Source organism: Coregonus clupeaformis, chromosome 12 (genome assembly GCF_020615455.1).
Source record: "Coregonus clupeaformis isolate EN_2021a chromosome 12, ASM2061545v1, whole genome shotgun sequence".
In the NCBI taxonomy this organism is placed as follows: Eukaryota; Metazoa; Chordata; class Actinopteri; order Salmoniformes; family Salmonidae; genus Coregonus; species Coregonus clupeaformis.
The window spans coordinates 14855810-14877565 of NC_059203.1; the positions used below are offsets into that span (position 1 = coordinate 14855810).

Here is a 21756-nt window from a genome sequence, read left to right on the forward strand (position 1 = left end):
AACGTCGTTTTAGAGAATTTGGCAGTACGTCCAACCGGCCTCACAACCGCAGACCACATGTATGCCGTTGTGTGGGCAAGCGGTTTGCAGATGTCAATGTTGTGAACAGAGTGCCCCATGGTGGCGGTGGGGTTATGGTATGGGCAGGCATAAACTACAGACAACGAACACAAATGCATTTTATCGATGACGATTTGAATGCACAGAGATACCGAGATGAGATCCTGAGGCCCGTTGTCGTGCCATTCATCCGCCGCCATCACCTCATGTTTCAGCATCATAATTCACAGCCCCATGTCGCAAGGATCTGTACACAATTCCTGGAAGCTGAAAATGTCCCAGTTCTTCCATGACCTGCATACTCACCAGACATGTCACCCATTGAGCATGTTTGGGATGCTCTGGATCGACGTGTACGACAGCGTGTTCCAGTTCCCGCCAATATCCAGCAACTTCACACAGCCATTGAAGAGCTGTGGGACAACATTCCACAGGCCGCAATCAACAGCCTGATCAACTCTATGAGAAGGAGATGTGTCGCGCTACATGAGGCAAATGGTGGTAACACCAGATACTGATTGGTTTTCTGATCCACGGCCCTAGCTTTTTTTTTTTAAAGGAAGCTATGACAAACCGATGCATATCTGTATTCCCAGTCATGTGAAATCCATAGATTAGGGTCTAATGAATTAATTGACTGATTTCCTTATATGAACTGTAACTCAATAATCCCCTGTGGGAATCGAACCCACAACCCTGGCGTTGCAAGCGCCATGCTCTACCAACTGAGCCACACAGGACCAGTTAGTTCATCTATGGTGGTGATGATGATGATGATGTTGTTGTTTCCCCAACACACAGGTTGGTCATGACAGACCATCAGGAGACAGGGAAGAGTCAGAGAGACATCAAAGCTCACCTGAAGACTGAGATAAAGGAGATGGAGGAAGATCTCATCAGACAGACCAAGATGAACGGAATCGTACTCGCCAACTGCCGTGTGAAGACTATGGAGAAAAGTAACCCAGTCTTTCTTCATAGCTACTCCTTTGTCTAGACTAGGACTAGGGGTAGGACTAGGGGTAGGACTAGGACTAGGGGTAGGCCTAGGGGTAGGCCTAGGGGTAGGACTAGGGGTAGGACTAGGGGTAGGACTAGGGGTAGGACTAGAGATAAGACTAGGGGTAGGACTAGAAATAGGACTAGGGGTAGGACTAGGGGTAGGGTAAGGACTAGGGGTAGGACTAGGGGTAGGACTAGGGGTAGGACTAGGGGTAGGACTAGAGATAAGACTAGGGGTAGGACTAGAAATAGGACTAGGGGTAGGACTAGGGGTAGGGTAAGGACTAGGGGTAGGACTAGGACTAGAGATAGGACTAGGGGTAGGACTAGGACTAGAGGTAGGCAATCCTGGTCCTGGAGTTTTCCAACCTGGAAGACCAGGTGTGTTGAATTTAGTCAACCACTGAACTGATCATTTAGCTCAGTTGGTCAGATGGGGTGCCTAGTTGGAACACAATCCTGCAGCACTCCAGGAACAGGGTCGTCTTCCCCTGGTCTATACAAAGATTAGGGCTCTCTCTCAATTAGGCTTTCCTCATCTCCTCTAATACAGTTGAGGCAAGGAGAAGGTCCAAGGCTCTCCGACCTTCTCCAATACATTTTGAGAAGGAGCCAAGGAGGCGAGGAGAGAGGATGCAAGGAAAGATTAATAGAGCGAGAGCTAAAGATTAGAGAAATGATTGGGTATAATCTCCTGTTTTTCCTCTGCCCTCTTCTAAGGCAACAAGAAGCTGGTGCAACAACACAGGCTGACGGGCCACTGCTCCTCCATAGACTTCATGGTGGAGTTTGAGCTCACTGATGTTCAGGTGAGAAGAATGTCTGGGAAGGCTATTCTGAGCTATTGCCTCTGGGGGGTGCTATTGAGCCAGAACGGGGTCCCCTTAAAGGACCCCTTGCAGAGGAAGTTGCTGCCACTATTTCAATGTAATTTCCTGTCCTAGAGAGGAAATGCACGCTTAGGGCCAGGGTTCCGGTCTAAAAGAACAGCTTTCGACTGCTCCTACTGTTTTGCTTTGGTACTGGGCGGCAGGTAGCTTAGTGGTTAAGAGCGTTGTGGCAGTAACCGAAAGGTCGCTGGTTCTAATCCCCGAGCTGACTAGGTGAAAAATCTGTCGATGTGCCCTTGAGCAAGGCACTTAACCCTAATTGCTCCTGTAAGTCGCTCTGGATAAGAGCGTCTGCTAAATGACTAAAATGTAATGTAAATGTACTGCAGTTTAACTGACCCCCGGCCCAGAAAGACAATTTCCATACCCGGCCACATAAAGAAGTCAGATTAGAAAATTCCTAGTAAGACATGATAGTCTTGTGCACAAAACATTACATTTACATTTTAGTCATTTAGCAGACGCTCTTATCCAGAGCGACTTACAGTTAGTGAGTGCATACATTTTCATACTGGCCCCCCGTGGGAAACGAACCCACAACCCTGGCGTTGCAAGCGCCATGCTCTACCAAACTGAGCTACAGGGGATATCCATTTAATTATTCAAAAAATTGTCGCTGAGGCCAATTATTTTCATTTTTCTCTCATCACTCACAGCCAAACATACACTACATGACCAAAAGGATGTGGACACCTGCTCATCGAACATCTCATTCCAAAATGGGCATTAATATGGAGTTGGTCCCCCCCTTTGCTGCTATAACAGCCTCCACTCTTCTGGGAAGGCTTTCCACTAGATGTTGGAACATTGCTGCGGGGGACTTGCTTCCATTCAGCCACAAGAGCATTAGTGAGATCGGGCACTGATGTTGGGTGATTAGGCCTGGCTCGCAGTCGGCGTTCCAATTCATCCCAAAGGTGTTTGATGGGGTTGAGGTCAGGGCTCTTTGCAGGCCAGTCACTGCTACACATTTTTGCAGAGGAAACACTGCGCTTTTACGCGCTTCAGCACTCGGCGGTCCCATTTTGTGAGCTTGTGGTGCCTACCATTTTGCGGCTGATCCGTTGTTGCTCCTAGAAGTTTCCACTTCACAATAACAGCACTTACAGTTGACCAGGGCAGAAATTTGACGAACTGACTTGTTGGAAAGGTGGCATCCTATGACGGTGCCACGTTGAAAGTCACTGAGCTCTTCAGTAAGGCCATTCTACTGCCGATGTTTGTCTATGGAGATTGCATGGCTGTGTGCTCAGTTTTATACACCTGTCAGCAACGGGTGTGACTGAAATAACCAAGTCCACTAATATGAAGGAGTGTCCACATACTGCTGTATAAATAGTGACTTCACCATCTAATGTTATCTCAAGTTTTGTCATCTTCCATAGATAGCGGCCGTGAATCCACCATAGAAATAGTTAGAAAGAATAAGATGAAGCTCTGGTACTATGGATAACTATTGAAAGATGGCTAATATGCATTTTTCTACATTGAAATGGACACAGTGCAACATATCTAATGATGTGTCATTTTTTGGTAAACAAAAAAAAAAAGTAGAGGTGCAAGAACCAGTTTGTAAAGTTACCCCGTATTGGAGTTAGTTCCCAGGCTCGGGAGGCCAGGTAGACACAAGGCTGTTGGCTCATCTCCGTCACGAAGAGGAAGTACTTTGCAGCTGTTTCTGATTAATAAACAATGCCATGCTGGTGGACGGTAACGTTCAAATAAAACCCAACCCTGAAACGAAATGTAGGCTGACAACAATTTGTACATCATATCATAGGAAAAGACACCGCATTCACACAGATTTGAACGAAGTGGGCAGTTCGGATATGTCACGACAAGCCCAAATATATCATACTTTGACTAAAACTATGATTTATTGACATAAATCGTTGTGCAACATCATGGGGAAAGCTCTGACAATCGTCGTTGAGCTCGAAAAAAGTGGATTTTTGCTGGTTTGGGTATTTTAATTGACAGAAATATTGTCCAGAAATTGCCTGTAGCAAGTAGGCCTATATCTTAAAGGGTTGAATGGATGAACATTTTGTCAGACTTATCTGCGGTCTTCAACACAAGGGGGCAGTGTAGAACTATATTTATGGAAGACTAGAGCAGGAATCATACATATCACCCCTCAGTTAAGTGATTCTAGAACCTTTTGTTGAATGGAAAGCAAGTAGCATAAAGCAAGTAGCATAAAGCAAGTAGCATAAAGTACAATTCAGATTTCCAATAGAGAACCGTCTAATACTGCTGGTTATGGATGCTTTTAGACCAAAGTCTGCTTTTGTTGAATAAGTATCAGTTCAGTGTATCGCATAATTTTATTATGATTTAGTTAATTGCTACTGTTTATAGCTAACTGACGGCGTTGACCTTTTTTATAGGAGGATACTACCCTGGTGAGGACGATCACTGACCTCAACATCATCATGGACAGCACGGAGTTTAAGGACCTCAGTACATTTGTGTCTGGGTAAGGCCGCATGTTGAAACATGTATTATTACTGGTGTAATATTCGCTCTTTCAATAGCGATCAATATCTTTACTGTCAGGGTACACAGAAACAGTATAGGCCTAACTACTTCCTGGTGCACGTCATTTGTGAATGGGAAAACGTGAAACCCAGTAACCAGACTTGTTGTTCAGCTCATCTTAGGACTCAACTGAACACTTGTTTGTTTAGGACTCAACTGAACACTTGTTTGTTTAGGACTCAACTGAACACTCTAACATTGAAACAGGGTCATAGGGCTTGGTTCTGACCAGAAGGCTGAAACAGGGTCATAGGGCTTGGTTCTGACCAGAAGGCTGAAACAGGGTCAGAGGGCTTGGTTCTGACCAGAAGGCTGAAACAGGGTCATAGGGCTTGGTTCTGACCAGAAGGCTGAAACAGGGTCATAGGGCTTGGTTCTGACCAGAAGGCTGAAACAGGGTCAGAGGGCTTGGTTCTGACCAGGGTCATAGGGCTTGGTTCTGACCAGAAGGCTGAAACAGGGTCAGAGGGCTTGGTTCTGACCAGAAGGCTGAAACAGGGTCAGAGGGCTTGGTTCTGACCAGGGTCATAGGGCTTGGTTCTGACCAGAAGGCTGAAACAGGGTCATAGGGCTTGGTTCTGACCAGAAGGCTGAAACAGGGTCAGAGGGCTTGGTTCTGACCAGAAGGCTCTCTGCCCAGAGGGGTAAACTACAAAGGAGGATCAATGAATTAGCCTGCTAACTTTTGATAAACAACCAGAAATAACTATTTGTTTTCTTGTTTATTAAGAAAGCTAAACGTATATGTATTTTTGGTTGTTGAATCAATTAAATCATGCCCGTTTCAAGCATATGTAAAATACTCTGGTAAAAGACAGCTACAGGCTGTTTTGAAGATCTGAAGAAGATTTGAAGACCAATCTGTTGTCCCAGTGTTGGTCTGCTGTAAGTCTCGTCTTTGTCCACGTCCCAAATGGCACCCTATTCCCTACATAGCGCACTACTTTTGACCAGAGCTCTGTAGTAGTTTACTATGTAGGGAATATGACGCAGGGTGCTTCTGCTCAACTGTAGCACAATATATAGGGAATAGGGTGTCATTTGGGATGCAGGGCTCTGGTCAAAAGTAGTGCACTATATAGGGAATAGGGTGTCATTTGGGATGCAGGGCTCTGGTCAAAAGTAGTGCACTATATAGGGAATAGGGTTGTATTAGGGACCGGTCATTGTGTTTGGCATCATCTCTCTATTTGTCCAGTGGAATAGTAACTGTAGATTGAAGCCATTTTTATTGCAGAGTCGGTTCTGCTGAGTGTTACGCTTATAGACCGATGGTCTGTGTTCTTGAAGCTCTTTTTATTTACATTTGACATTTTTAGTCATTTAGCAGACGCTCTTATCCAGAGCGACTGAGTGACTATATCAACTTGAACGGTTCTAATTCTTCCTAACAGAAACATCATCACATGATTTTTTATTTTTCTACAACAATGTCCCATTTTGGCAGGAAAAAACTTAAGGGGGTGATGGTCACGATTTAGTAAAACATTTCATTTCCCATTTTCACTGCTCTGCTCTCCCATAAATCACCATGCTTACACGGCTCAACACATTCTATTTTATTGAGCCAACATTTTAGTTAATCTGAGAGGTTTTAGTAGTAAAAAAGCGATTTGACACTGTCAACAGTAGTCTGTGTAAGAAGTGAAATCTCCCGTTGAGACAGTGCTAGTCTTATGTAGGCCTAGTTCATATCTGTTAGAGGACCAACGTACTTCCAAAAGTCTTAGGATTAGGCTATATATCAGAAAGCATCTATATAAAACCAGCTATATATAATGTTTCCCTGCCATATGGTTCGGTCGAGACAACAGTCCATGTGATTTATATCCAGACAGAAATTACTGCAGTGTGCATCCACACCCATAGTGGTGCTGTGGCTAGGCCTCTGTCACGCCGTAGCTAGGCCTCTGTCACGCCGTAGCTAGGCCTCTGTCACGCCGTAGCTAGGCCTCTGTCACGCCGTAGCTAGGCCTCTGTCACGCCATAGCTAGGCCTCTGTCACGCCGTAGCTAGGCCTCTGTCACGCCGTAGCTAGGCCTCTGTCACGCCGTAGCTAGGCCTCTGTCACGCCGTAGCTAGGCCTCTGTCACGCCGTAGCTAGGTCTCTGTCACGCCATAGCTAGGTCTCTGTCACGCCGTAGCTAGGCCTCTGTCACGCCGTAGCTAGGTCTCTGTCACGCCGTAGCTAGGCCTCTGTCACGCCGTAGCTAGGTCTCTGTCACGCCGTAGCTAGGTCTCTGTCACGCCGTAGCTAGGCCTCTGTCACGCCGTAGCTAGGCCTCTGTCACGCCGTAGCTAGGTCTCTGTCACGCCGTAGCTAGGTCTCTGTCACGCCGTAGCTAGGCCTCTGTCACGCCGTAGCTAGGTCTGTCACGCCGTAGCTAGGTCTCTGTCACGCCGTAGCTAGGTCTCTGTCACGCCGTAGCTAGGTCTCTGTCACGCCGTAGCTAGGTCTCTGTCACGCCGTAGCTAGGTCTCTGTCACGCCGTAGCTAGGTCTCTGTCACGCCGTAGCTAGGCCTCTGTCACGCCGTAGCTAGGCCTCTGTCACGCCGTAGCTAGGCCTCTGTCACGCCGTAGCTAGGCCTCTGTCACGCCGTAGCTAGGCCTCTGTCACGCCGTAGCTAGGTCTCTGTCACGCCGTAGCTAGGCCTCTGTCACGCCGTAGCTAGGCCTCTGTCACGCCGTAGCTAGGTCTCTGTCACGCCGTAGCTAGGTCTCTGTCACGCCGTAGCTAGGCCTCTGTCACGCCGTAGCTAGGCCTCTGTCACGCCGTAGCTAGGCCTCTGTCACGCCGTAGCTAGGCCTCTGTCACGCCGTAGCTAGGTCTCTGTCACGCCGTAGCTAGGCCTCTGTCACGCCGTAGCTAAGTCTCTGTCACGCCGTAGCTAGGTCTCTGTCACGCCGTAGCTAGGCCTCTGTCACGCCGTAGCTAGGCCTCTGTCACGCCGTAGCTAGGCCTCTGTCACGCCGTAGCTAGGCCTCTGTCACGCCGTAGCTAGGTCTCTGTCACGCCGTAGCTAGGCCTCTGTCACGCCGTAGCTAGGCCTCTGTCACGCCGTAGCTAGGCCTCTGTCACGCCGTAGCTAGGCCTCTGTCACGCCGTAGCTAGGCCTCTGTCATCACGTGCAGTACTAGAGTGTTTACAGTGAGGGTAAAAAGTATTTGATCCCCTGCTGATTTTGTACGTTTGTCCACTGACAAAGAAATTCAGTCTATAATTTTAATGGTAGGTTTATTTGAACAGTGAGAGACAGAATAACAACAAAAAAATCCAGAAAAACGCATGTAAAATTTTTTATAAATTGATTTGCATTTTAATGAGGGAAATAAGTATTTGACCCCTCTGCAAAACATGACTTAGTACTTGGTGGCAAAACCCTTGTTGGCAATCAGAGGTCAGACGTTTCTTGTAGTTGGCCACCAGGTTTGCACACATCTCAGGAGGGATTTTGTCCCACTCCTCTTTGCAGACCTTCTCCAAGTCATTAAGGTTTCGAGGCTGACGTTTGGCAACTCGAACCTTCAGCTCCCTCCACATATTTTCTATGGGATTAAGGTCTGGAGACTGGCTAGGCCACTCCAGGACCTTAATGTGCTTCTTTTGAGCCACTCCTTTGTTGCCTTTGGCGTGTGTATTTTGGGTCATTGTCATGCTGGAATACCCATTTTCAATGCCCTGGCTGAGGGAAGGAGGTTCTCACCCAAGATTTGACGGTACATGGCCCCGTCCATCGTCCCTTTGATGCGGTGAAGTTGTCCTGTCCCCTTAGCAGAAAAACACCCCCAAAGCATAATGTTTCCACCTCCATGTTTGACGGTGGGGATGGTGTCCTTGGGGTCATAGGCAGAATTCCTCCTCCTCCAAACACGGCGAGTTGAGTTGATGCCAAAGAGCTCGATTTTGGTCTCATCTGACCACAACACTTTCACCCAGTTCTCCTCTGAATCATTCAGATGTTCATTGGCAAACTTCAGACGGGCATGTATATGTGCTTTCTTGAGCAGGGGGACCTTGTGGGCGCTGCAGGATTTCAGTCCTTCACGGCGTAGTGTGTTACCAATTGTTTTCTTGGTGATTATGGTCCCAGCTGCCTTGAGATCATTGACAAGATCCTCCCATGTAGTTCTGGGCTGATTCCTCACCGTTCTCATGATCATTGCAACTCCACGAGGTGAGATCTTGCATGGAGCCCCAGGCCGATGGAGATTGACAGTTCTTTTGTTTTTCTTCCATTTGCAAATAATCGCACCAACTGTTGTCACCTTCTCACCAAGCTGCTTGGCGATGGTCTTGTAGCCCATTCCAGCCTTGTGTAGGTCTACAATCTTGCCCCTGACATCCTTGGAGAGCTCTTTGGTCTTGGCCATGGTGGAGAGTTTGGAATCTGATTGATTGCTTCTGTGGACATGTGTCTTTTATACAGGTAACAAGCTGAGATTAGGAGCACTCCCTTTAAGAGTGTGCTCCTAATCTCAGCTCGTTACCTGTATAAAAGACACCTGGGAGCCAGAAATCTTTCTGATTGAGAGGGGGTCAAATACTTATTTCCCTCATTAAAATGCAAATCAATGTATAACATTTTTTAAATGCGTTTTTCTGGATTTTGTTGTTGTTATTCTGTCACTCACTGTTCAAATAAACGTACCATTAAAATTATACATTTTACATTTTAGTCATTTAGCAGACGCTCTTATCCAGAGCGACTTACAGTTAGTGAGTGCATACATTTTCATACTGGCCCCCCGTGGGAAACGAACCCACAACCCTGGCGTTGTAAGCGCCATGCTCTACCAAACGGAGCTACAGATCATTTCTTTGTCAGTGGGCAACCGTACAAAATCAGCAGGGGATCAAATACTTTTTTTCCCCCTCACTGTATCTGATTTGATTTATTTTAATGGTGTACTTTTTTTACTGAAGCTCAGAGCAGTCTCCTGCTCCACTTAGTAAAAACACATGAAAGTGGATTTGAGCGTCAGTCATTCTAGTTCTAATCACTGGTGCTGGATGGATAAAAGCAATGCAAATACAGTGTGTAGTAGTAGCTGCACTGCTGAATAGAACATTTTCCTGGTTCTATTGGACCATTTGTGTGTTTTTTTTTCTTCCTTTTTTTTCTGCATAAGCTCAAATATCTGTCTTGAGTCTTCTGTGTTTGACTGGAGGCATGAGGAAGCCCGTTGCATAACTAACCGATTTCTCTCCTAAATCTCTGGATTGATTAGTGGGGACTTGTTCTCTCTTTGCAGCAGACCCAAACATGCCGCTGGTCCTCTTAGCCTGTACATCTGGATCGTATTGTCTGGTCTGACTGAGGATCGGTGCTGGCACATGAGACGTGGAAAACCACCGGAGATAATGATTCTCACACAAGTCTGTGGTTTCGTCCCAAATGCCACCCTATTCCCTATTTAGTGCACTACCTTCGACCAGAGCCCTGTGGGCCCTAGTCAAAAGTAGTGCACGGAAAAGGGTGGCATTTGGGACGGATCCTGAGTAGTCTGTATATTTTCTCTGTCTGGGGCAGAGGGCTTTTTTTTAATCATTACTCAGAGAAAACCCTGATGGCGACATCTCATGTAAACTGCTGACTGGTCTAGCAGAGAGAGATTCCTAGATGCCATGCCAATACAGGCACTAAAATGTTGGAATTACTGATTGCTGACACCTGGGTTGGATTGGAGCTTTTGGAGCGATAAAAACACATGGTTTGTTATGTATAAGATGCATATAAGAGCCTACCTTGTTATGGCAGGACGTCTGAAACAGTATAAAAGGCCAATAGAACAGTGCCTTAAGAAACTATTCATACCCCTTGACCTATTCCACATTTTGTTGTTACAGCCTGAATTCAAAATGGATGACATCAATGTTTTTTCTCACCCATCTACACACACAATACCCCACAATGAAAGTGAAAACATGTTTTTAGAAAGTTTGGCTAATTTATTGAAAACGAGATACAGACATCTAATTTACATAAATATTTTTATTTTTTAAATTCTTTATTTATTCAGGGTAAACCCACTGAGGTCTCGTTTCCAAGGGTGCCCTGATCACAACCAAAACAATGTAAAACAAAACAGCAATCAATACAAAACACATTTATGAAAGGTCCTCAATTAACACCCTAAACTGCCCGAGTGGCACCAGAACATCACATTTTTAATGAGTTCTACAAATTGTTAAAACGTATTAAAACTAAAAGCGGATTTACCCGAGGAACCTTTTGAGTTAACCAACGATTTATCTAGTTCTGTGGAGACGAACCAACCCTGTGAACGGGTTTGGTATCTCCATGTTTTTATATTTTAACAGCGAAGTTAGGTAAGTCGGAAGCTTGTGTAGTAGAGCTTTGTAAACAGACAGGGAATAGTGAAGTGATCTAGGGGACTTTAATGAGGACCAGACAACCTTTTTGATGCAGTGATGAGTATTAAAACTGTCACCTGTGATAAAGCGAATGGCGCTATGGTAGACAGCATCCAATGGTTTAAGAGTAGTGGCTGCTGCATTCTGGTAAATGGAGTCACCATAGTCAAGAACTGGCAGGAAAGTTGACTATACAATCTGCTTCCTGCTGTTTTAGGGAGAGGCAAGATCTATTTCAAAAAAAAAAAGAAGGCTACTTTAAATTAGCTTTTTAAGTAGCTCATCAGTATGTTTAAAAAAAAAAAGTTAAATCCTTGTCAATCCAAAAGCCCAGATATTTATAGGCGGGAACCCGATCGATGGAAGAACCATTCAATGAATGTCCATCTGAAACATTTTTGTGATAATTAGAGAACAACACATACGGGTGCATTTGGAAAGTATTCAGACCCCTTCCACATTTTGTTACGTTACAGCCTTATTCTAAAATGTATTAAATAGTCAATCTAGCCTTAGCCCAAGCTACATTTATTTCCTGTAAATTTTCAGACAATTCATGCATTTTGATCTATCCTTTACTCTTAGCCTTTTTATATGGAGCATGCTTATCTGGAACTGAATATGGATTTTTTTTTTTTACATCCAATCTTTAGCAAAGGTTGAAATGAAAATAGTCTGAGTCTATTAGTGCACAATTCTCTACACTCTGTTCTGAGGTGACTAGAGGACTCCCTCTAGTGGATTTTCAGAGACTATCCTTTCAAACAGGTGGCCAGCTGAAGCAAAATGGTCATTAAAAGCACCACACACTTCCATTTTTGTCTAGTATGGAACCAGAGGCTGTCGGGACCTGCTGGGGCAATGAGGGGGGTGGAGTTTTGATTAAAAGATTTTACTACTTTCTAGAAGTTAGCTGAATTAATACCACTCTCCGATACGCAATTCCAAAAATATGTTGATTTTGCTTTTCTAATCAGAGACAGACCTCTATATCTGAAATGTCTGAAGGACTGCCAGTCAGACGTAGAATCAGTCCATCTAGCCTTAGCCCAAGCTACATTTCTTTCCTGTAATTTCACAGATAACCAAGGATTAGATCTGTGTTTCACCCTTAGCATTTTGTGTGGCGCATGTTTATCTGCAACAAGGAAATAAAACAATTAAGGGCCTGATCCGAGTAAATGATTGTTGACACAACCCACCAGTCACTCAACCTCAGCTCAGACAAAAAATTTTGCTCATTTAAAATTCCTAAAATGTATCTTTGAAATAGTGCATGAGTGCGATTTAGGTAGCTTAACATCTCTTATGCAAGCAACGGGACAATTGCCACTGAACGCATTGGCAAATATCCCATTGGCTGAGACAATACATGTTAGAATCACCTTTGGTGGCGATTTACAGCTTTGAGTCGTCTTGGGTATGTCTGTATCAGCTTTGCACAAATGGATTTGGGGATTTTCTTCCTTGCAGATTTTCTCAAGCTCTGTTAAGTTAGATGGGTAGCGGAGGAGAACAGCAGTCTTCAAGTCTTTCCACAGATTGTCTATGGGATTCAAGTCTGGGCTTTGGCTGGGCCACTCAAGGACTTTCACATTCTTGTTCTGAATCCATTCCAGCATTGCTTTGGCTGTATGCTTGGGGTCATTGTCCTGTTGGAACGTAAATCTTCGCCCCAGTCTAAGTTCATTTTCACTCTGAAGCAAGTTCTCATCAAGTATTTGCTCCATTCATTGTTCCCTCTATCCTTACCGGTGTCCCTGCCGCTGAAAAGCATCCCCATAGCATGATGCTGCCACCCCCATGCTTCACAGTAGGGATGGTGTTAGACGGGTGACGAGCTGTGCCTGGTTTTCTTCAGACATAGCGCTTTGCATTCAGGCCAAAGAGTTAAATTTTTGTCTCATCAGACCACAGAATATTTTGCCTTATACTCTCAGTCTTTCACATGCCTTTTTTGCGAACTCCAGGCGCGCTGTCATGTGCCTTTTTTTTCTCAGGAGTGGCTTCCGTCTGGTCACTCTCCCATAAAGCCCAGATAGGTGAAGTGCTGTAGAAACTGATGTCCTTCTGGCAGGTTCTCCCATCTCGGCCAAGGAACTCTGTAGTTCTATCAGTGGTTAATGGGTTCTTGGTCACCTCCCTGACCAAGGTCCTTCTTGCCCGGTTGCTCAGTTTGGTCGGACGGCCGGCCGGCTCTAGGCAGACTCTGGGTAGTTCCATATTGTTTCCATTTCCCAACGATGGAGACCACTTGGAAACTTTCAACAGTAGACATTTTTCATACCATCCCCCAGATATATGCCTCATCACAATTCTATCTCGGAGATCTACGGCCAGTTCCTTGAACTTAATGGTATAGTTTCTGATCTGACATGCAACTGTCAACTGTGGGAAATGTATATAGTCCGGTGTGTTTCTTTTCTAAATCCTTTCCAAACAAGTGAATTGGACACAGGTGGACTCCAATCAAGTTGTAGTGACGTCTCAAGGATGATGAAAGGAAATTGGACGCACCTGAGCTCAATTTGGAGTGTCATAGCAAATGGGGGTGTGAACTTATGTAAATGAGATATTTCTGTCAAAAACATGTTTTCACTTTGTCATTATGGGATATAATGTGTAGATGGGTGAGAAAGAAAATCTATTTAATCCATTTTGAATTCAGTATGAAATACTCTCTGATGGCACTGTATACCACCAGATACACTGTAGACCTAATGCTGTATATACCACCAGATACACTGTAGACCTAATGCTGTATATACCATCAGATACACTGTAGACCTAATGCTGTATATACCACCAGATACACTGTAGACCTAATGCTGTATATACCATCAGATACACTGTAGACCTAATGCTGTATATACCACCAGATACACTGTAGACCTAATGCTGTATATACCACCAGATACACTGTAGACCTAATGCTGTGTATACCATCAGATACACTGTAGACCTAATGCTGTAGTCATTACGCTGCTTAGTTTGTCTCCTCAGTCTTGTTTGAGTGGGTTTGTCAGGGCCTTGCCATGTTTCCATCAGACATTTTTATGGCATCTCTTCCCCCTGAATGGAGCTGAGCAGAGCAGGGAGCGGAGCTGGGTGCTCCATGGCAGTGGAAACTTCTTCCCGATGCCTCTCAGCCTGGGGGCCCCTGGCCGACAAACATCTGTGGAAAGTTTCTAGAAATGTCAGAGGAGCCTCATCCAACAAGTGGCTGCTGAGTGGGATTGTACTTTTAAATATGGGGCAGAGTTTCCTATTTGTTATGTAGCTTGCATATTCCTACAAGCATCTCCCATTTTCATCAAATCCTGTTTGTTTTTGTGATGTGATAATGTGTTGAGTGGTGCAGTGAGTAACAGCGGTGCCATGACACTATTCTTTAAAAAAAATGTATTCTACTTTTTATTTAAGCAGGGAGTCACCATTGAGACAAGGGTCTCTATCAAAAGGGAGTCCTGCATATACAATTTAATAAGACAAATTCTCAAATCAAATACAATATAAAACTAGTCAAAATACAGCAAATATTCAAGGAAAAACGATTACATTCCTCAATAAGAAGGTCCCCAGTCAATATTTTTAATATATTTTTAATTGCCTGAGCGGCACCAGAACATCCAATTCTAATGTATTTTGCAGTTGGTTCCAGCAATGAGGTGCTTTAAAACTAAAAGCGGATTTATCTGGTTCTGTGGAGACGAACCAACCTTGTGAACGGGTTTGGTATCTCCATGTTTTTATATTTTAACAGCGAAGTTAGGTAAGTCGGAAGCTTGTGTAGTAGAGCTTTGTAAACAGACAGGGAATAGTGAAGTGATCTAGGGGACTTTAATGAGGACCAGACAACCTTTTTGATGCAGTGATGAGTATTAAAACTGTCACCTGTAATAAAGCGAAGGAGCTCTGGTAGACGGCATCCACACATTTAAGAGTAGTGGCTGCTGAAATCTAGTAAATGGTGTCACCGGTGTCAGGAACTGTCAGGAAATATATATATATATATATTATAGAATCCCTGGGCAACTGTCAGTTAAAAACGTTTTTAAACTTGACTGTTGACTATTACATTCTCATTCAAAAGGTTGACTGAAATAGGCCTGGATCAGGCTTATTGCAAGTGGTTTGAGAATGATCTGTCAGATAGGACTCAACGCGTGATTTCTGATGGTGTCAGAAATCACGAAATTAGCATCTCTTATGCAGGCAATGGGAAAATGGTCACTGAGTTCATTAGCAAAGATTCCATTGGCATTATACTTATGAGGGGCATTTGTTAGAATAATATCTAAAGTAGGAGATTTCTGTTTAAAGTTGGGGCGAGTTGGTTTAGTTAGATTTAGCTCAGTACAAATATATTTCAGCCTATCTGATACTGGCATCAACCAATCCAATGTAAATAGTCCGGGTTGCCATTTGATTAATTGTTCAGCAGTATTATGGCTTGGGGGGTAGAAGCCGTTAAGGAGCCTTTTGGACCTAGACTTGGCGCTCCGGTACCGCTTGCCGTGCAGTAGCAGAGAGAACAGTCTATGACTAGGGTGGCTGGAGTCTTTGACAACCGCCTGGTATAGAGGTCCTGGATGGCAGGAAGCTGGAAGGCCAGTGATGTATTGGGCCGTACGCACTACCCTCTGTAGCACTTTACGCTGCTCTTTACGAATATGGCGACACCCACCCACCTCTGTCAGATCTGGATACAGTGCCTTCAGAAAGTATTTATATCACTTTTCCACATTTTGTTGTGTTACAGCCTGAATTTAAAATGGATTACCGGTAAATTGAGATTTTGTTTCACTGGCCTACACACAATACCACATAATGTCAAAGGGGAATTAGGTTTAGACATTTGTACAAATGTAATTAAAAAGGAAAAGCTGAAATGTCTTGGGTCAAGAAGTATTCAACCCGTATGTTATGGCAAGCCTAAATTAGTTCAGGAGTAAAAATGTCCTTACCAAGTCACATAATAAGTTGCATGGACTCACTCTGTGTGCAATAATAGTGTTTTAACATGATTTTTGAATGACTACCTCATCTCTGTACCCCACACATACAATTATCTGTAAGGTCCCTCAGTCGAGCAGTGCATTTCAATCACAGATTCAACCACAAAGATCAGGGAGGTTTTCCAATGCCTCGCAAAGAAGGGCAGATATTGAATATCCATTTGACCATGGTGAAGTTATTAATTACACTTTTGATGGTGTTTAAATACACCCAGTCACTACAAACATACAGGCGTCCTTCCTAACTCCGTTGCCGGAGAGGAAGGAAACCGCTCAAGGATTTCACCATGAGGCCAATGGTGACTTTAAAACAGTTAGTTTAATGGTTGTGATAGGAGAAAACTGAGGATGGATCAACAGCATTGTAGTTACTCCAAAATACTAACCTAAATGACAGAGTGAAAAGAAGGAAGCTTGTACAGAATATAAATATTCCAAAACATGCATCCTGTTTACAATAAAAACTGCAAAAAATGGGGCAAAGAAATTAACTTTGTCCTGAATACAAAGCGTTATGTTTGGGCAAATCCAACACAACACATCACTGAGTACCACACTTCATATATCAGGAATGGTGGTGGCTGCATCATGTTATGGGTATGCTTGTCATCGGCAAGGACTAGGGAGTTTTTTAGGATAAAAAGAAACTGAATAGAGCTAAGTCCTAGAGGAAAACCTGGTTCAGTCTGCTTTCCACCAGACACTGGGAGACAAATTCACCTTTCAGCAGGACAATAACCTAAAAACACAAGGCCAAATATACGCTGGAGTTGCTTACCAAGACGACATTGAATGTTCCTGAGTGGCCTAGTTACAGTTTTATTAAATAGGCTTGAAAGTCTATGGCAAGTCTTGAAAATGTCAATGATCAACAACCAACTGACAGAGCTTGAATATTTCTTTTTTTATAGAGCATGAAAAATGTGCAAATATTGTACAATCCAGGTGTGCAAAGCTCTTAGACTTACCCAGAAATACTGATGGGTGAGAATACGCCCCAATTTAATCCATTTTGAATTCAGGCTATAACACAACAACATTTTGAATAAGTCAAGGGGTATGAATTCTTTCTGAAGGCGCTGTATATTATAACCAGTCAGAGACTCATCAGAATTCGGCAGAGACTTCTTTTAACCAAGATTCAAAAAATAATCAGAATGCCCACGTTGGTTTGAGAAGCCAGAGTTACAATAAAATCAATTTTAGAACTCAAACTTCTGGTATTTACATGAATCAGTCCAAGGCCGCAGTTGCGGGATTTCAGATCAGACGGAGTCTCTAAAACAACCATGCTATGTTCAGTAGGTAACCCTCTGTTTCAAGCCAGCCCTACAGTATCTTGTAGCTCAGTTGGTAGAGCATGGCGCTTGCAACGCCAGGGTTGTGGGTTCGTTTCCCACGGGGGGGGGGCCAGTATGAAAAAATGAATGCACTCACTTAACTGTAAGTCGCTCTGGATAAGCTAAATGACTAAAATGAATAGATGCAAGATCTCCCAGGACTTTTAGGACCATTAGGTCTCCAATGAGGACGTGACTTAAAACAAGAGTCAATGAGGGTTATCTGTTGCGGGCCAGGACTGAAATCCCATCACTTGTTTTAGGGATTTCATATTGATTTCAAATTGCAGAGCGGAGGACAAGTAGGACCTGTTGCTGTTCTTGATAAGGTTCAGTGATACTGTATGATAATGTGCTGTGATAATGTGTGATAATGACCGGGATAGTATAAAAGTAATCCTTCTACCCCCCCCCCCTCACCCCCCAAAAATGATTAGGAAACATTTATAAATATACTCTAAAATTTAAGAATTGAACAATTAGAAAAAAAAAAAAAAAAACATATTGTGAAGTGGTTGTCCCACTGGCTATCATAAGTTGAATGCACCAATTTGTAAGTGGCTCTGGATAAGAGCGTCTGCTAAAGGACGTAAGTGTAATGATGTAGTGTGGTGACTGACTAGCAGTGTTTTTATGTTTTCCCGCAGAGCGGAGGACAAGCGGGACCTGTTGCTGTTCTTCAGGACCGTCAGGAGGTTCTCGGACAGGTGCGAAGACAGACGTAGAACATTCCAGCACTTCCAGGTAGGACTTACTTGGTCCAGGTAGGACTTACTTGGTCCAGGTAGGACTTACTTGGTCCTTTCACTGCTCGCATAGGCCATGGACAACAGCACAGCTCTCTCTCTCTCTCTCTCTTCATGTGTGACCCAAGTCTTGCACACCTGCCTCAAGGTATCGTCTTCCATCCAGGTATGACTGACTGACTGACTGAGTGCCGTTAAACACTCCCCTCGTTGCTGTCACAACGGGAGGATCGATCTGCTGTAACCCGCATAGACGGCAAGGTTGCAGCAGAACTTTTAGTCAGACTAGAAATACATTTCCATGAATGCTGAAGCCAGGCACTCAAATTAAAAATGAAGAGGATAGAGAAGGATACTTTTTACTTTGGCCACATTGAATAACCACAACCCGTATCTGAGTCCCAGGGAACATCTGGCAGGGTAAAATAAACAACCTGAGTTTGGAAGTGTAGAAAATCTCAGGAAGGTTAAGGTGGTGTTGCCGGGTTACAGAGCCTGTTCCGACAAAGAAGGATGAAATGCATTAAGACTGGTTTAGACTGGTTTAGACTGGTAAACACTGGTTTAGACTGGTTTAGACTGGTTTGGACTGGTTTACGCATCCCTCTTTCTATCGTCAACATTTGAACTAAGTTCAACCTTTTAACTACAATGCACATAAAGAAAAATAGGAAATTGACTGAACAGTTGTTTCCACCGTCGTTCATCCAACGTGTGACTTCCATAGAGAAACAATAGACTCTGCATTTCTGTCTGAACACTTATTGGGCGGGAAGTGAGATGGTTGCTTTCTGCTGACATCAGCATGTTCCTAGACGTTATCTGATCAATGATTTTACTGTAAGAGTGTTCAAAATGGTTCACAGCTGGATCTTCATACCTTAGCCAACCTGTCAAGCTGACAGATGAGCAGTCGTTTCAAAGTGCCTGATTTCACACCATATTCTGCTCCTGACTTCACACCATATTCTGCTCCTGACTTGACACCATATTCTGCTCCTGACTTCACACCATATTCTGCTCCTGACTTCACACCATATTCTGCTCCTGACTTCACACCATATTCTGCTCCTGACTTCACACCATATTCTGCTCCTGACTTCACACCATATTCTGCTCCTGACTTCACACCATATTCTGCTCCTGACTTCACACCATATTCTGCTCCTGACTTCACACCATATTCTGCTCCTGACTTCACACCATATTCTGCTCCTGACTTCACACCATATTCTGCTCCTGACTTCACACCATATTCTGCTCCTGACTTCACACCATATTCTGCTCCTGACTTCACACCATATTCTGCTCCTGACTTCACACCATATTCTGCCCCTGACTTCACACCATATTCTGCTCCTGACTTCACACCATATTCTCTTTTGAGAATCAGGCTTGCCTGGAGAAAAGTAGGAGTCCAGGTTAGATCAGCAGTAATGCCTATTTGGACAGACAATGATCTGTTGATGAGAGTAATAGGCTCTGTGATCAATAATGTGATCGATAAAGTTGTGAACATGATCCAATCAACAGGTTCTGTTGTTCCCCTCTGGCTGTTCAATACGTCAATATAGAAGCATTTGTAATATTGCTAAATGACCTAACTGTTACCATATCTGTTATGTACTGAACAAACATATAGACGCAACAATGTCAACTATTTTACTGAGTTACAGTTCATATAAGGAAATCAGTCAATTGAAATAAGTTAATTAGGCCCTAATCTATGGATTTCACATGACTGGGCAGGGGCGCAGCCATGGTGGGCCTTGGAGGGCATAGGCCAATCAGAATGAGTTTTTCCCCACAAAAGGGCTTTATTATAGACAGAAATACTCCTCAGTTTCATCAGCTGTCCGGCTGGCTGGTCTCAGATGATCCCGCAGGTGAAGAAGCCGGATGTGGAGGTCCTGGGCTGGCGTGGTTACACGTGGTCTGTGGTTGTGAGGCTGGTTGGACGTACTGCCAAATTCTCTAAAACGACGTTGGAGGCGGCTTATGGTATAGAAATTAACATTACATTCTCTGGCAACCGCTCTGGTGGACATTCCTGCAGTCAGCATGCCAATTGCACACTCCCTCAAAACTTTAGACATCTGTGGCATTGTGTTGTGTGACAAAACTGCACATTTTAGAGTGGCCTTTTAATGTCCCCAGCATAAGGTGCACCTGTGTAATGATCATGCTGTTTAATCAGCTTCTTGATATGCCACACCTGTCAGGTGGATGTATTATCTTGGCAAAGGAGAAATGCTCACTAACAGGGATGTAAACAAATTTGTGCACAACATTTGAGAGAAATAAGCTTTTTGTGCGTATGGAACATTTCTGGGATCTTTTATTTCAGCTCATGAAACATGGGACCAACACTTTACATGTTGTGTTTATATTTTTGTTCAGTGTATAAAGACAATTGTGGCCTATATAAGAAAAGCACTAATATGATGGTATACCCATTATATCTCTTGTATATACACTGAGTGTACAACACATTAAAACCTTAATATTGAGTTGCACCCCCCCCTGTCCTCAGAACAGCCTCAATTCGTCGGGGCATGGACTCTACAAGGTGTCGAAAGCGTTCCACAGGGATGCTGGCCCATGTTGACTCCAATGCTTCCCACAGTTGTGTCAAGTTGGCTGGATGTCCTTTGGGTGGTAGACCATTCTTGATACACACAGGAAACTGTTGAATGTGAAAAACCCAGCAGCATTGCAGTTCTTGACACAAACCGGTGCGCCTGGCACCTACTACCATAACCCGTTCAAAGGCACTGAAATATTTTTGTCTTGCCCATTCACCCTCTGAATGGCACACATACACAATCCATGTCTCAATTGTCTCAAGGCTTAACCTGTCTCCTCCCCTTCATCTACACTGATTTGAAGTGGATTTAACAAGTGACATCAATAAGTGATCATAGCTTTCACCTGGTCAGTCTGTCATGGAAAGAGAAAGTGTTCTTAATGTTTTGTCCACTCAGTGTCTAATGACTATTATATCCCTTGAAATAGTCTGACCCAGTGGGATCCAGTAGTGTCCTTCAGCTTCTGATTGTTCCCATATTGGCTGGTAGATAATGTCTGATTGTTCCCATATTGGCTGGTAGATAATGTCTGATTGTTCCTATATTGGCTGGTAGATAATGTATGATTGTTCCCATATTGGCTGGTAGATAATGTATGATTGTTCCCATATTGGCTGGTAGATAATGTATGATTGTTCCCATATTGGCTGGTAGATAATGTCTGATTGTTCCCATATTGGCTGGTAGATAATGTCTGATTGTTCCCATATTGGCTGGTAGATAATGTATGATTGTTCCCATATTGACTGGTAGATAATGTATGATTGTTCACATATTGGCTGGTAGATAATGTATGATTGTTCCCATATTGACTGGTAGATAATGTATGATTGTTCCCATATTGGCTGGTAGATAATGTATGATTTTGAAGTGTGTGTGTGAGATCTGCAAGCATGTTTTATATCAAGATGGGAAAGGACTCTAATGAAAGATTGGGAATCAAACAGCAGGGCCATATGGAAACAATTATCCTATTTACTTGGAGGATGTAGTGGTTATGTCTGCCAAGTTGGCTGGTCGAAAGGAATAATATGAACCCAGTTAATATTAATAATATGAACCCAGTTTTTCCATATTTGCATATGTGCTAAACCGTAGATATTTGTTTCTCTTGCAGTTTTATAGTTTGTTGTTGTTTACAAATTACACTTGAAAGCAAAATGTTTTTGTTTGGTTGACTTTCATGCATGGAC

The 21756-nt window shown here is 43.7% G+C and overlaps 1 protein-coding gene across 2 annotated transcripts in view; it reads left to right on the forward strand.

The window, feature by feature from the left end:
• Nucleotides 1-21756, forward strand: part of LOC121577873 (centromere protein P) — a 170628-nt gene that overhangs the window by 3311 nt on the left and 145561 nt on the right. For both annotated transcript variants that reach the window (XM_041891826.2, XM_041891827.2), the window contains exons 3-6: nt 862-1019; nt 1783-1871; nt 4343-4431; nt 17877-17973. In XM_041891826.2, coding sequence (XP_041747760.1) covers nt 862-1019; nt 1783-1871; nt 4343-4431; nt 17877-17973 — 433 coding nt within the window. The remainder of the gene's footprint in view (nt 1-861; nt 1020-1782; nt 1872-4342; nt 4432-17876; nt 17974-21756) is intronic.